The sequence below is a fragment of the Melanotaenia boesemani genome, chromosome 14, assembly GCF_017639745.1.
Source record: "Melanotaenia boesemani isolate fMelBoe1 chromosome 14, fMelBoe1.pri, whole genome shotgun sequence".
Classification (NCBI taxonomy): Eukaryota; Metazoa; Chordata; class Actinopteri; order Atheriniformes; family Melanotaeniidae; genus Melanotaenia; species Melanotaenia boesemani.
The window spans coordinates 20,317,878-20,335,604 of record NC_055695.1 but is presented as its reverse complement, the minus strand read 5'-3'; the positions used below and the strand labels follow the sequence as shown (position 1 = coordinate 20,335,604).

Genomic DNA, 17,727 nt, shown 5'->3' with positions numbered 1-17,727 from the left:
TTTCCCTGACAAATGTTGGAGGACAGAAGAAAAAGTCGTAATCTCTCCAGCATTTCTAATGAGTTTTTCTCCTACAATTATTTGATAAGAGCAGACAAGACTGGAGGCAGCATGTATGATACACTAGCTCCTACTGCTGAGGTGAGAGCTCTGCTGATTGCACGTACAGCCATTCATACACATGCACACACACACACACACCCAGAGGCTTACAGTCCGTCTTCTCACAGTGCAGCTCTCCTAATAATAACATGAGAGGCTGAAGTTATGACCGGCAGGCACACCTAAGTTACCAATCTGGGTCTCCTTAATCTCACGCACACATACACCCTACGCCATATAACCCTCCCATCTTTAATCCTCACTACCGTTCAGCATTTCTGCTCCAACCGTAATCATCCCCACCTCCCCTACGTTTGCTTCTCCACCTGCTTGCATCACTTTCCACCTTGTTGACTTACCACACTGAGTCCCAGCTGTTCCCTCTGCAGGTAGGGAAGGTTTCTTCGTTCCAAGCTTGCAAGGTAATGCTGCAGCCGGGAGTAGGTGTAGGGGTAGCAGTAGGCAAACTGGTATATGTCGTCTTCTCGGTCAAAGCAGAAGGCAAAAGACATGACATAGTTGCGTCTGTGATCGGGGCATCGGTAGTAGTAGACATTTTTTGCTGGAAGCCTCTGCCTGCAACAGCAAAACACATAATGAAGAGAAGTAATTTATTAATCAGGTCTTCAGTTTAAGAAAATTAAATGTAGAGGGTTTTTAACAGCTTCTGATGAAGGTATGACGGAGAATGAGAGCACAGGGCAGAAAGTGCAAAAAGTCTATAGATACACAAAAAACAGGGACACACAGGATATACAGAAATGAGTAATCATAATGCAGAAGTTGCATCAGCTTGTCATTTTGTCATGCTCCAGTGACAGTTCAGCTGGTAAGGCAGAAGAAGAACTGGGAGTGAGCAGGTATCACCTGGTAATCAGCTGCTTAGAAAGCCTGAGTTTATTTGGAAACGCAAACATCCCACATTGCATCATTCAGTAAGTTCAATTCAAGAAGGAGTGATTGCAAATAAACAGAACCATTGGTGTTTATTATTTACTGCTTTGTTGTTTATTGTTAGCCATATAACACTGCAGTCACCATTTATTATCAAAGGCCAACAAAACATAACTAATAACTAATTAAGAATACAAGCAAACAATCAACTAACCTGATGAGTTCTTTGGCAAATTGACTCTTTGCTTGAAATTTAGATATCACATTATTCCTAAAATGACCTAAGAATCTAAGAAATTCACTTTCAAACCATTTAGTTATTCTGGTTGGCTTAACCTCTGCCTCCACTTCACCTGTGAAGAATCTTTGACCAGGTCATGTCATTTAAGTCACATTTAAAATAAGTCTGTGAAGTGGCCTACTTTCATCTATGTAATAATGCCTAAATAAGAAGCACCCGTTCCCAAAGCAGTGTGGAGAAACTGCTCCATGCATTAATCACATCTAAACTGGACTACTGCAAAGCCATTTAAGCTAGTTGTCCAAATAAGTTCTTAAATATCTTTCAGAGGATCCTAAATACTGCTGCTGGAGTGCAGATGGGTATCTTCTGGCGAAATTACATTTCCCCTGTTATGGCTTCTCTTTATTGGCTCCCAGTGAAGTTCAGAATATAGTTTAAAATTTTCAGCGAGCCTTACGAACTGTGTCTGTGAGTATAGATGAAAATAAATTATGAAATTCAAACATGGCTACAGTCATTTTTATTCATTATTGACCAAGTTACAATACTGAAATATGAGAAAAATTCAAAGGAACAAGGAGCAGGAAGGATCTGATCTGTGGATCCTAATGAGTGTGTGGTAATGTGCTGAGTTAAGCACTGTGTCCGTGTTGCATGTTTGGCCAAAATCTAAATAAAGCTGAATGATCTGTGCACCTCACGACCAATCGATGGGGTCTGGGACAGTGCTGCTGCAGTCCACAGACCTGTGCTTACTCAACATGTTCTCTTTTAATACTCTTTATCTGTCTGCCTTTGCCTTTCACTTTTTCGTCATTTAGCTTTTATTATTAAGACGCAGAATAAGGAATGTAGTAGGTATACAAGTAAATACTTTCTTAAATGCTTTCTTTCTCTCCACCTTCCACTCTGTTTTCTTTTTCTCTGAATCTCTGGTTTTGTCCTGTCGCTCACCGACTCCTCAGTGCACGTGGATCAAACCAAACATAGGAAACAACAGAGGATGGACGCAATGAGAGTGTAGAATAAGGAAGAAAAAGATGAGGAGGATGAGTGATTGGTGGTGGTTTGGGGTAGTTGGGACCAGGAGAAAGGTGGAATAAGAAGATAAGGGGAAGATGAGAGAGCATAGTGATGGCAGATCTGGGACTGATACAGGGATATATGGGAAGGGGTGGCGGCTAGCAGTGTGGAGGCTGCGTGATGGCAGGGCTGGCTGGTGAGCTAGAGACTCTGGCAACAGATCAGATGAAGATGCTATCAGGGCTGTGATAGGAATAGGACTTGATAATCAACAAACAGGACAGACTGCTCTGCTCTAACTCTGACAGAGTCAACTTCTCTGCCTGACTCACCCCTGAAGAGGGGAGGACAAGAAGGAGACACATGAGAGTTTTATGTGTTTGCTCAGATATCGAAGACATCAGGCTTGGTGCTCTTAATAGAAATGCATAGTAAACACACTTACATGCATTTTTCAGACACTTGAAGACATCCCTGCAGGTACCCAGTCAAACAAAAAACCTAAATCACTCAGCCTCGTATAGGAAGAAGGGAGTTAAAGGCAAGGCTGATTATTCCTTTGGAGGAGGAGAAAGGAAAATGTCTCTACATGTGGCTATCTCAGCAGAATACTAATGCAGCTCGTGGCTAACTATACCACACCCCAGCTGCCAACTGGAGCAACTGTATCAGTTATCTTAAAGCCTACAAAGCTGGACAAAGAAGTAGATGAACAAAATCAAAACAAGTATTAATTCTAGACTGAAATTAGAGAGAATTATTATGTTTTTTCTTTAAAAAAAATGCATATGATTCCTAAACTGCATGGCCATATGGGGTTGAATTTGAGCATACTGGGAATAAAGCGGACTGGCAAGGACAAAACAGACGTCCACGCAAACACACATTTAACACTTGAACAAACGTCTCGCTTCCAAACACACACTGGTGCATTAATGTAGCACCAGCCCTCCGAGGTGCAGGTTAATTAAAATATGATGACATCTCACCTCTTTACATATTTCCATGTTTGGCTGCATCCATCAGCGCAATCCCACTTTTTTCTGTTTCCCCTTCTCTCTACTGGGGAATCTGTGACCTTGCCGGAGACTGGAAAAGTCCTGGCTATTGATTTTAATTACTGCTGCTTGTCCGATCACAGCATTATAGTTATAGGCCAGAAAAAAAAGGGCTCTGTGACTTTTTAATGGAAACGAAGCTGCATGGACAGAAAAGACTGCAGGGCTGAAGAAGGAGCTGTGCCTCATTTTGACACCACAGTCATACATACAAATATAAAAATGTGCACAATCTCCAGCATATGCACACCAATGCTCACAGTCTCTTTGGCTGTTATCTGAATGGTGACTGCTCCTGCTCTGCAGCTGGCAATTTGTTTTATCTAAATGGTACCTCCCTGTGCCTCTCCCCTGCCCATCTCTTGACGTGGCACAGAGCTGTCGTTCCCAAACAGAATTATCGCTGCGTGGGATGAAGAAGAAAAAATTGAGAAGCTCCCCTGGTATGATAACGCACTCACACATAGTTTTACATTTCAGTGATTACAGAGACACTGAGACAGACACACAAACAGGATATAAAAAGAGTAGCAGGTTGAAACAACAACCCAAACTAAAACTGTGTGTGAGCTACATCAAGGTCATTCCTTTTGCACTGAGCTGCAATTTAACCTCCAAAGTGTCTCATCATAACCTTGCAGAATAAGAAAGATGAGAAGCTAAGTGAAATACAGTGAAAAGCTAGACAAATGCAGGAAGCGGATAACAAACAGAAAGAGACAAAGTCAAAGGGAAGCAGACAAGAAAAAAAGAGACAAGAGAAGAATACAAAGGCAGGGGATTTCACAGAGCTAGCAGGCAGCCTTTAGTGAGGTGTCACTTTGCGTGGAAGTGTTTTTCCACTTCTGAACCATCGCTAGCTACAAGCTCCTGCTCTGATTCTGATGGCGCCGATGTTGAGATGAAGGCTTATAAATTGGTGGCTTTCATATGGGGGACACTTTGTCTATATTTTCAAATCAATCAAGCGTAGAGGACACGCCAATCACTGCTGCTCTGAGCACTCTCACAGACAAAGACTTAAACTTACAGGACAAGACTCACAAGGCCCAAAACACACACACACATGCACACACACTCATGCACGCCCTTTTATTTTCTATATCACTGTTGTCACTTTAGACTTGTCATCCTGTCAACTGTTAGGAAGGTTAAATGTCTCCCTGTGTGCCCATATAGCTGTCAAGCTCCACAGATTCACACCAGCTCATTTAAAACAAATACCAAGTCGGTTTGGCGAACGTTTCACGATGGACGACGCATTTCTTTACCCCTCTGTGTTACTCCACCAATAATTTAAGAAGCATTATTTTCTGGCTCTCTAAAATGATGCCAGATGTTAGATAGGCTCGTTGTTTTTAAAGCACGACTCCATGTTTTTGTTTTGCATGCTAAGTCAAGCGGAAAACAGCCTCCGAATCATCTCAGGGGTGTCTGCCATGCTGCGATGTATATTCATGTGTGTGGAAGTGCGGACGTATGTGTGCATGTGTATATTTGAGAGGAAATATGATGGCGGGTATATATATATATATATAAAAAGAGCATCCATCTTTTTTTTTTATTTATTTATCTATATTTTTTGGATGCAAATCAAGTTGCAACAAAGCTTTCTGGAGGCACTGTTACTAAGCAACCTGTACTGGCTTTATAATTTGATTGGCCTGCTGTATATTATGGTGGTACAATATATCTACTTGACTGCAGCTTCACAAGAACGTGTCCTCTGATTAGGACTAACTTCCACAACCAGTCAGTGAAAAACAGATGCACAGCGAGAGGCAATAGATTGTAATCTAGCCTCTCAAGAGAGACTTTGTAGAACATTAATTTTTTGCTGTTTTTAGAGGTGCATTTCTACTGCAGTGTGTGTGCGTGTGATCATAAAGCAGAGGAGACACACATAACACTCAGCTCTGACGGTGTGAAATAAAAGGGGATTAATTCCTCTGGCACAATCCTCTGGCCAGCAGCAGTGATGGTTTGCAGGAAGCAATAACCCTTGTGAGTTATGGACTTTCCTGTAACAAGGGAGCTAAGAGTTGCTCACCTGTGGAGACAACAGGCCGTTAGCAGCTTTCTCTGGTCAGAAACAGTCCTCTGATGAGACTGAAACGTGACAGAGTAAAGGTACTTTCACTTGATGGTAGCGGCAAAACACCCAGGAGGTGTCTTTTTACCCGCTGCTTATTGTTAATGGCATTGTGAAAAGCTGTTATCTCCAGCCCTCTGTGTTCGCTGTGATATTCATGTATTTCTGGTGAATTTAATTAGCTGATCTGTCAGAGGATTGGCAGTTTTTAGACCTCAATGAATTTCAAGGTGAGTTAGCCGAATCAGCTCGGTCAATATCAGATCATACCCACAGTGCTTCACCTGAGTTCACATTATGCAGCAGGCATAAAATACAAAGTTATTTCCATAAAACACTGAGAACAGTCATAAATCTTGGAGCCTCATCTAAATAAAGCACCTTTGCTTTTTTGTAAGTAATCCAGTTTGTTGTGCTGATAAGTTTAATATAAAGGGAGTGTTTGTGTGAGTATGTGTGTTAGCTTGTTTGAGTTGAAGCTCTTATGTGTTAAAAATTATCTCCCAAGTCATTCATCTCTTTGTCATGCTTTTCTGCTATCTTCTTCAGCTCCTCATTCTGCTTAGCTGTGGTCAGAAAAAATATACGTCACATTTTATTTCATCTTTTTAATTTTTCTGTTTTTCCAGTGCTAATAGAAAAAGATTTTATCAGCTCAGCAATATAAACCACAGCAAATTATCATCCTGTAAATGACTGCGGTGCAAATATAATGACGAGCAGCAGCCTCTGAACTCCGACTGTTAATGTGTTCTCCTCCACATCTGATAGAAATGCCAGAGATGTACAGCATGCATACATTCACGAGGGACGCTTTATCACCCCTGAGGCAGCACACAGAGATGAAAGTGGTGAAGGATTAACTATAGCTGTTCCAACTGATAGAGCCTGAGATAGTGACAATCAGGAAAATAGAGAGAATGAATAAATCTTCCTCTTCTTCTTGGAATTTCTCATCCTTGTATCTGCTGTGTAGTTTTTCTATATAATCAGAAAACCGTATAAGAAGCTATTGTATTTGTACATGAAGACATACATTTAAAATCAAATCTTAAGTTTTAAATGTTACAGAGAGAGAGAAATTCACTGTTAAATCTCACTTCAGTGTGACAGTGCCTTGATGTACCAGCAGAGGGCTACACCTTTGAGGAAGGATGATCTGTCAAGAGGTGAGAGCAGTCAGAAAATTCAAAAGGAGCAAGAGCTTTGAATTTTTCAAAGAAAAAAAACACAATAAAATAATGAAATATGATAGTTTTCTTTGGAAAATATTAAGGGATAAAGGATATTTAGGGCTGGAGATGATAGGACATACTACAGAGACACTTTAAAGTGCTTTGAGGTAAGCTTTATGACGGAAAAAAAAGCTAAACATGCCCCCGACACATCCCACAGGAGCCTTAGCTAGACTGAGCTTGCTGGGTCTGATGATTGCCCTCTCCCCCGTGTCTTGTGGGGCAGCAGGGCAATTAGCAGAGAGCAGACGATCACCGTGCATTCGCCACTCTGGCGCCACAACTCTCCTATGGGGCAACAGGGCAGGTGCACATTTGTCTGCAGTAAAAGGGGCACAGAGAAAATAGGTGCAAGCTACCATTATAAAAAAAAATAAATAAAAATACCCCCTCTCCCCACAGTCTCACATACACACACACATACATACAGCAATGCGATGATCTCAGCGTTAAACCCCTGATGCGAGATGGTGGGTAAGCTGGTGGGAGTGAGAGGAGATGAGCGGGCAGCGGGATTGTGTATATATGTGTGTGTGCTTGAAGATGGAGAAAGACGAGACCATCCACCGATAATTGTGTGATGCAGCATTTCCCAAAGTGCAACATTACACTCCCATTACATTATCTACAGTATGCGTGTGCGTGTTTACACAAGTGTGGAACAGACTGGCGCCAGACTGAGACCTTATAATAATAATAATAATAACAACAACAACCAACAAGTGCACAAAGACAGAGGATACAAACACAGGCAGTATGTAGTTGTATGGTACACATACAGTAAATTGAGTGAATAAATGGGCTCTACGAAGCCCAGCAACTATTATTTCAGTCATATTTTTTCTCTCATTTTCTAAATCTTTCTGAAACATTTCTAAAATGCAACCAGTGGCTACTGTACTTTGCCCATAGAGTTTAACCACAAACATGGAGGGTTTCTTTTAGTCAATGAAGTCAGTCCGGCATATAGAGTATGACTAGATGTTGTTAGAGATGAGAGAACATCCTCTGATCTCACAATGAGTCAAGCCTGCAACGGACGGACACGTAATCTAAGATTAAGCATCAACATCACTGCTCCTGCATGATGTGTTTTTGTGTGTGTGTAGAATGAGGTAACAGAGTGATGAGCTCATTCTTTGTGGAAATTTACTCAGTGAAGGGCAATGCAACTCATATGACACATGAAATCACTTTCCATTAAATTCTGTTCAGGGATGAGCTCACCTCCAGAAGCCATTACACTGATCACCGCTACTTGTAAGAAGAAAAATAAATAAATTAATAAATAAATAACACCAAACTGAATTGGGCAATGTCAAGTTACATAAGGATTTGGAGCTTATTATTAAGAGTTGTTAATGTGAACCTTGTTAGCATTTCCTCCATCTGCCGTATATACCGGCTTATTCTAATGCAGGGTGGCAGGAAGGAGTTAAAAAGTAAAAAGTGAGAAATGATCTAAATAATATGGATGGTCAATGCTAACCAGCACTTTCTGCACCAGAGGATGCTTTAGTAGATTTTAGAAGGTTCTATGATGGAGTTACACCCAAAGGTTTGCACCCCTTTTTATCAGTTGTAGATGGCCTGATTTCCAAAAGTTGAAAAAAACTCAAAGATAGAAAATCTTTAAAAAACGAGAATGCAATTACACCACCGCAGTTTGTCTACTGCAAGTATAGAAACAAAGAATGAACACAAAACCAAACAGGCCCATAAAAGACTGGCCTGCACTGAGTAACACCCAGTTTGTTAAATGTCACAGCATGTAAAATCTCTCTGGCCAGTTAAGAGTCTATCAGGTCTTGTTTACAGGATTTTCATTCATTCTTCCGGAAGAAGTTCTCTAAGATTCTTGCTTTTCAACATTTTAAATGGATTTTTTTGCTCATTTTGGAAAAAATATAATTGTGCCTGTAAAATGTGCTTTTTGCCACTGGATGCAATATGTTCTTTTTAAATAAAATTCTTTATTTTTCTTCTATTAGACATACCTCAGTACTTAACGGGAAGTGGATCCTATTTTAACTTCATCAGACACATTTTTTTTCCTTCAAAAAATATGTCAGAACTGTGAAGTTCTTCATTTAAAAATTTCTGACATTAAATTTGTTTCTAAGTGGAAGTAAGAAAAAGTCACTGTCTACCAGTCATCAACACGAACCCTATTTCTATTTCTAAACTGAGGAAAATCACTATCCACATATGCTTTATCTTCTTATATAACTTTCCTTGCTTCATTGGCATTAGTTATTTTTTATTTTATTTCATTTTTTTGTACTGCTGTCTGTTTTGAAGAACCCATGGCTGCTGATTGTTGCAGTAAAGTATTTTGTTATCCTGAAAGAGAAGAAAGAAAGCTATGTAATACTAACAACAACTAACCACTTTAGAAGATTACTTTTAGGTACCGTTCCACTGAATTTCATATATGGTAACAGATAAGCTAAGCTTGAAATGTTCAGTCTTGCACTGACGACCTTTGCTTGACCCAGAGCTAAAATAATAAATAATTTCTTCAATTACAAAATTATACCAAACTAGTTCAATCATCAAGTCCAAACTAGAGACACTCTCCATAGTTGCATATAGTGTGATCAGCATAAATAGCTTATATTGTGTCTAAGATTAGTATAACTACATTCATTTGCAGTATCTATACTTCTCCACCTTCCTTCCATCCTCCCTCTCTGACCGTCTACTCCCTCCTTCCACCCTCCCTCTAAGGGAAGGGCTTGCTTGGCAGCGATGCCAGCCTGTCTGCCCACATTTCCCTTGGCACAACGGTTGCAGCTGGGGGCCTGGCTGCCCTGTCTGCTTCCACACTCCCCAGTAAATCACACATGCACACACTTCACAGCTTGCAGCCAGACTGGTGTCACCATGTGGGTGCCGGGGGTAGCAGCACCCACTGGAGGGTAGGAGGGCTGAAAAGGAACAGGGCGGTGTGGAAAGAGGAGATGTGTGGATGGGTACTTCTCTCAGACAGCCAGATGCTGCAAATTAACTACTCCGGCCGCCACAGGGATATAGGGAGAAAGTCTGGCACCTGTACCACCCCCCCACCCCCACCACACACACACCCACACACACTCCTTACTCCCAAACACACAGATTTTCTTGTGGCTAGTAGCACTAGCTTGAGATAAAAGTACAACTGCTAAACTCTCCTACCTTTGCTTATACTATTTTCTCTTCCAACAATACGCTTATTTACTCACACACACACCAGGGAGGCTGTACGTAGATTCTCAGAGACCTTGCATCATTTCTTCTGTGGATTCATGTTGTCTGTATCCTGTCATTTAATCCCACAATGAGTCCAAGTCGTTGAGTTCAGGACTCTGTGAGTGTCATAACATGATTTTGATTAGACTTTAAGGTCTCAAAACTCATGCTTTATTTTTTGCAGGGGGACTGTTGTTCTCAAGCATAATAAACATTAGATAAACTGGATGCCCTCTGATTAAATTGAAAGTTGGATAAAACTCCTGAAAGTGCCTAAATGTTGCACCATACTGTCTATGTGTGTGCATTTTTCCGTGTGTACATGCTGTCAGGCTGTGTTGGTGATTATAATAGACAGGAAGAATTACAGGCTATTACCGAAGAGAGCCTGTGGCTGCAGCAGTCAGAGCTTTACTACCCTTAAAGGCTTATGGCTCTCAAAAAGCCAGCCTATTATTCCCACTGCAGCACACAGCTGCCTGCCGAATGTCAAAGATATAAATAAATAAAACAAGCATGAATCTGTGCTATGATATAGTACTTCTATTTTACAGTTTCATTTGAAAACAAAGTGCTACCCATTTGTGAAAAAAATAAATAAATAAAATAAATAAATAAATAAATAAATAAAGCATTGTGTCTGTCGGCAAGGTGAAAGACTGTTATTCACATGGGACACATGACTACTTTCTATTATCCTGAACATCCTGTAAGCATACATACAGGAGACTAAGCACAAATGGTTTAAAGGTAAAATATGTATAAAATATCTAGAAATTTTTGTTTAAAAGATTAAAAGTATTATTAAGTTAACATGCTGGGAATTGGCTCCAGCTTCCCCATGACCATGAATTGGAGTAAGCGGTACAGAAAATGAATGAATGAATGAAGTCAAGAAGAAGAATAAGTTTTAACATTTGTCAAAGACAAGCATGAGCTGAAGTTACCTGATAATGTTGCTGTTGGTCTAATTCTGGTCATCTCTGTTTAACTTGTCAAGTAAATCATCATGGCTGGTTGCAACACTATCGGAGGGTCTAGGAAATGTAGACGCTAACCAAATTTTGGAGTTAACTTGACAATGAGAGTGTCCTCTATACTTTAAAATCTTAAAACATATATTTAATGTAATGGAAGCTTTTCCTTGATGTCAAAAAACTTCACAAATTAACGATGAACTGATTACATAATTAATATAAAGCATCAGCTTTGGTTTGGCCACACAGATTTATTCAAAATTAATGAAAGGGTTCTTTAAAGTAATGATTGAAATACTGTCTCTTGAATCTTTAATTATCAATTTGATGTGTTTTTTTTTTTTTATGTTAATTTGTTATCAGGCAAAACATGTGAAATGCTGCTCAAATCAATGTTATTCCAAACAACAGTCGTTATTCAGCTGTGTATTGGCACCAGCGATGATGTTACTCATTTCTTCCTCTCCTTTATTACTGATTTCACCAAATCTGCATCTGCACTTTGTTGCCTTAAAATACCAACCAAAAAAAAAGAGCAGGAAATAAAAGAAAATCCTTGATGCATTTTGTGTTTCTGCTGCTCTGCAGAAGGCAGCTAGCATTGTGCATCAGTGTGCATGTACAGCTCACTTATCCAACTGTATCTGGTATTATGAGTTAAATTAATGACAAATTATGCAATGGATACGCCATGAGGGCTATCACAACTATTGCATAATTATCTGATTGATATTATTTGATATTATTATCAGAATCACATTATTGTTTTAATTCACTTCTACAGAAACAGTTGAGTGAAACAAAGTGTAAAATTTTATGTTGTTTTTTGATGTTTAAAAGAGTGGCACACTTTCAGTTACATAATTTTTGGGCACCACTGTTCTGCAGTACATGAAAGGAGTTTTACTGCTACAAGTAGGGTTTGAAAAAGAGTTTTAAGCAAAGGTGCATTTGTGCACATGGCAAAAAAATTACTTGCACCAAAATAATTTGTATGCCGAAACAGATATAACGCAGAATTATAATCTCAGCACTGACAAACTGTAAGTGTAAGTGATGTTTGAAGAGAAAAATTAAGATAAAGACCTCAAAGTTGTGTAAATATTCAGGTAATCTACAATTTGACATTTTCTCTTAAAATTCCAGTTACGGACATGCATGCAAAAGATGATAAAGTGACATCTGATCTGTAACAAGGCGATGATATGTTTAGTCTGCACAAAAGGTAACAGCTTTTAAAAACCTATACTCTTAGTATAAAATGATTACAATTTTCTGCGGTAATTTAGTGTAACAATCATCTGGGACACGTTTTAATCAGGAGTGTGCTTGTTTCCTTGTGTGTAGAAGTCCCACAAGTTTAGGTGAGTCCAGCAGCAGACCACACACAGGTGCTCTCAATGGCTGGGATGTAAAAAAACAGCCATCCTCAGCCAGTACCACCTGGGGTTTGTCTCCTTATTCAGAACCAGGCAGCAATGGACTTTGGAAAAACAAAAAAACTATATAATGTGTGATATGTCGGCACTAATTGATTAATACATTAAAGTGATTATGTGTAGCATCAGTGTCTCAGGTCATATTTTTATAGGGTCTACAGCAGTTGCAGTAATGTTTTTTGTTTTTAACTTTTAAATGTTTTTGTCTAGAGTCCTTTATAATGGACATTAATATATAACTATAAGCTAAGACGGATCAGCCAGCGGCATGCAGACATGTACAACTTTTCCTAAGTTTTGAGAGTCAATGATACTTTTTTTTTGTTTTATGAACCTGACAAAGCTAAATCCAAAAGGTCTAAAGCCCCAAAACTCTGTAAAAAAACATGTAGTTTTACTATTTAACTATCTTAACTAACCAACTAGTGTACAAAATTGTGACAGTGTGGTTTATTGCCCTTTGGTCCTTATTAATTGTGTCATTTGCCACCATTCATGCCTAAAAGCGATATGTTACACATATCATTACTTCCATAGATGCCGCAGTACACAGGCATTGACAATAATCATACTAAAAGACTGAAATATCAATAATGTACAGATAATAAACATGATATACTGATGTGATTTCATCTAAAATGTTTTCAGACTATTTTCAAAGGTCTTCATCTGTTTTTGGGTGGATTTTAACTTCCAACAAACTTAAAACAAAGATGAATTAGTCTGATTGTGATTTTTTTAAGTTTTCTGCTGGTGTCGCAGGAATATTATCCGGACTGTTTTGGCCACAGTAATTGTGCTGTGAAAATCAGATATCACAAAAGCCACTTGTTCTTACATATTTTAGTCTTAAGAAGACAGGATATGGTGATCAAATATAAACTGTAACAAGCAGCTAAAGTCCAGCTTCTACCATGAGTCAAAAATAAAATTCTTAATGTAAACTCCGAATACAGAGTCCAGCTCTCTCTCCTGAGGAGGACTGACTGAATGCTTATTTCTATAGGTTTCTTAATTTAAAAAACATGAGGTAACAAAGCAAACAAACAGACATGATATAGTCTCATCTTTCATCCTCACTCACATGGCCATACACGGTCCTGTCCATCAGATGAGCTCATTGTCTAACCATCCTGAATGACAGATGACTTGTCATGGAGCTAAAGGGGAGAATATTTTAGCACAGATTGAAAAAGACGGGAAAGGAGAGATGGGAATTGAGGAAAAAAAAAGAGAGAAATTGCTCCATTACACCAAAGAGGTAAATCATTCAATGTGTTGGAGATCACAGAGTGGCATTTATAGTCACACAGGTTTCCATGTATGAGCGTTACTCACCCTGTTTCTGCCTATGTGGGTACACTTGCTCTTACTCTGTCTCACAAATATGCTGAAACACTAACACACACACTTACTATAAGAATCCAGGCCTGAGAAAAGCTGAGAGGCTGGATCAATGTCAGGCTCTGGTGATTAGTTTTAATTGAGGAAAAAGAGCTATGGGAACAAAGAAACATTATGACCTTTTCCCTTTCTGAATACACTGCATGGTAATAAGACACATTCGCATAATATCACACTGACCAAAAGCATCAAAACCACCTTCTCATAGGAAAAGTATGCAAATGGATCACACAGAAAGAAAAACAAACCCCTCAAATAACTGACTATCCATGCCTTGCTTTTGAGCGTGAACAGCAATTTTCATTCTCCTGTCGAGTGTGTGCTGATTATTCTATCAGACAAAAAGAGGACCATGTGCGATGAAAAGATTGGCAGTGATTCACATTGTAGTGCTTTGGAATGACACGTCTCTCTTTCTTTCCACCAAAATTTCTGTTTCTTCTCCCTTTTAACATCCTCTCTGTCTGTCTTTCTGTCTGTCTCCTCTCTGTGTGTCAGTGTCTGAATGAGTCAAATACCACTTGTCATGAGTGGGCTGTTTTGGACTGACATGATATAAGAACAGACCAACTAGACAGTTACATGTTATTCCTCGCTGCTGCTGGTTTAAGGGAACAAGGTTGTGATGTGGAAGTATTGCATGAACCAGAGGCAATAAAAGTACTGAGGCTCATATTGTAGAATGACGGAGCAACTTCAGACATCAAAGAGATAGATTATTACAGGCCAGGGATGGGAACTTTGTACGTAGCTCTACACAATATTGCACAGAAAAAACTAATGTCATGGCTAATGCTATTAGCATCCATTTATTATACTTTTGTTTCTTAACAACATTCTGCCTAATTGGACTTTTGTTCCAGTTTTGTTTGAAGTGGGGTAGGGCTAACTGATCCTCAGATTGCTGACACAACAAAAGCTCCATGTACTGTACTTACAGAGTAGCTACTTCCAGGCTAACAATCCCATTTGTGCTGCTTGCAATGTCCTCATCCTGTGCACATCAGCACTTCACAATGCAATAAGGTGCAACAGATCATCACTCAGAGCTCTTTTAGTGTCCACACAGTGAAAAGGTGCAACTGGCCTTGTGTTGTTTTCAACTATTTAAAAAATTGACCATTTTAATTGAAAATGACTGCTTGCTAGTAAAATTAATGTTGGAACTTAATAACACCTCTTTGGTGAGTCCAAAAACACAGAATATGTGTTTACATATTCATGCTGCTATGTACCATGCTGCTGTTTTAGATAGTAACGAATCAAAAGATTTTGATGTGATGTGGAACAGGTTAAGGGCTGTTTTGGCTATGTGGCAGCCTGCAATGAGCCCAGCCTTCTCTGAGAGTCTTTAGTCAGGCTGGAAATTTGCCTGAAGGTTTTAAATTAAGTGGAAGAAGCTGTTAAGGTTCAAAGAGATTATCACAACAAACACTGAAGCTGTGTGAGCTGAATTTACAAACTCAAAGTGCAACAGTCGCATGGTGTTCCTATAATTACAATAATTATGAAACAGAACATTTCAACTTCAACAAACCAGTGTATCAATTTACTGTACAAACTGCTTCTTAACGTGCAAATACAACTTTATTTCCCAAAAAAACATTGCCATGTAGAGTAAAATATAAATGAAACATAGTCTGACAGTATTTAATCCTTATGCATAATTCAGCACAGACAACATAATGTTCAAACTAAGCTGCTTTTTGAAAGATAAATGCTTATCTTTTATCTTATGACAGTAACTAATTTCAGGGAAAAGTTGCAACAACAATGACCCTCAGGTACACAAAGCAAGTGTTTTTAAATAATATGGTTGAGCTATAGCTGCTTGATTTAGAGAACAAACCTTTGACTTTGAAACTCTGTGCTTCTGACTCATTTTGATGGCACACTAACATTCATTATAAACATTCCTGGAACTGTTGTTGCCTAAACCATCCGGGGGCTGACAAACTACTTCAAAACTTTTTTTTACAGCCTGATGAAGTGCAGTTTGTCAGCCCCTGGATGGTTTAGGCAGCTCTGTTTTGTTTTACAATACCCTTGTCACATGCCTGCAACTGGATATCCACACGACGACCGTTTTGAACACGTACTGTGGCTCATTCAGAAAACAAAACCAAACGGAGATTATCAGAGGAAATGAAAAAAAGAAAGAGAGACAGTTACAAAAGCAAGACAAAAGACAAGAGTCAACATCGGACTGAGTTTTACTAACTGGAGATAGCTCAGAGAAGAGACAGGACGCTGGTGTATTTTGGCTTTATCCAAATATAGATCAGAAAATCAAACATATAATCATTGCTGCAACATTTAACACTGAATATAGTTAGACATTATGGCAACTTCAAGATCATCTGTGTTATAAAAAATAAATAAATAAACAGAGCACATATTTACCACAAAATCTGTGAAAGATTATCAAAAGTGATGGTCACAGGCTCCAATGATAATCTTGGCTAATGATCCACAGCAAAACTTTAGATAATATCCAATTTTTGCTTGAAGTATGCACATCCACCACTACTGTGAGTTGTGTTTGTGAAGCAATCTATTCTGGTGGAATAATGGTGTAACACTTGCTGGACCCAAAGCATTTTTTTTAGATATGTTAAGTACACGGTTGTACATGGGCCTTATGCACTGTCGTAATGCTCCAACACAACAGAAACACAATGGTAAGGCACATCTAGCATCAATGCCCACAAAGATCTACAATTGCTGCTATTGTGTTGTTGATATGCTGCTTTTAGTGCATGGCTGGTCTAGACAAAGAGTTGTGCAGCGCTCTGCACTTTTGTGTAAAGAAACAGAGGCGGCAAAAAGAGTAAATGTGGAGAAAGTAGCTGTTGACCACCCACCTTTCATTTCCTCTCAAGGGCAAAGGAGCAAACATCTTTGAAAACAACAACTTCAAAACATGGTATTGTGCTTTCTTTTGAAAAAGATCCAAAGGTCATAACACATTACAGTACAGGCCAGTCTACAGAGAAGCTGATGAAAAACAAGATCAACAAGATCAAGTAAAGGATATGTTTAGATTGCCTTGAAATGTTTCAGTTGTATGAAAAAACAGTTTAAGCACAAAAACTGAACAGTTATTCAGTGCACAGCCTCCAATATCTATCGTACCAATAAAGTTGTTCCATAGAGAAGGTGCCGTTATTAAAAACAAGCACACACTGTAGGTTAGCACTAACCTTTGGTAGCTCTTTCTCGAGCATTTGATGGGAATCAAACTAAAACCAAACTAATAGACTTGCAAACATGTCTTATGGTGAAGAAACTTCAAGCAGCAGAGCTGTAAAGACTCTTGAGCACAAAAAGCCATCAAAGTCTCTTTCAAAACTGTTGCTCTGAAACTTGCAAAGAAAGGGCCAACGTTAGGTGTATCTGAAGCCAACTGATGTTTAAGCACAACATTAGTTCAAAGCTCATTTTAACACTGAACCTACACCAGGGCCCATGATGAATTGATACCCTCTGAAGATGACATTCGCAGGAAATCGATTCCTGCTTTAATCAAACAGCAGCATCGGAGAAATGGAAAGGGTTAATGTGATACACACACATACACACACACACGCACAAAGTTACAGTTCAAGTTTATGTTTATTCCCCTGTTTTCATTTTGTCCTCCCACTTACACACTGAAAATACACCAACACACTCACACACATACACAAAGCGATTATCACCAAAGGTACGTATGCCTGCTTGTAGCTGTTCCCACAGGGAAATTCGCTGTACAGCTTCTCCAGTCTCATTTTTCACTGTCTGCTTATGATGCCCCATGTGTGCACACTGACTTTCATTTAACCCCACACAATACACACACACGGGCAAACTCACACACACTTACTTGCATGTATGATGCCAAGCTCTCCTTTCTGTCTCTGTCTTTCTCTTTCTCAAACATGCACAAATAGCTTCTCTCTGCACTTATGTGTTGAATTGCAAAGGCTAAAATGACTGTAAATGTCACCTCCCTTCATGCTGCAGCCAAACAGTGAAACAGCTGCAAC

At 39.2% G+C, this 17,727-nt stretch overlaps 1 protein-coding gene across 1 annotated transcript in view; it reads right to left on the bottom strand.

The window, feature by feature from the left end:
* The window catches only part of agbl4 (AGBL carboxypeptidase 4), a 357,829-nt gene that overhangs the window by 177,390 nt on the left and 162,712 nt on the right, over positions 1-17,727 (bottom strand). Inside the window, exon 5 of the mRNA XM_042006451.1 lies at positions 462-678. Within this exon, the coding sequence (XP_041862385.1) occupies positions 462-678 (217 nt within the window). The remainder of the gene's footprint in view (positions 1-461; positions 679-17,727) is intronic.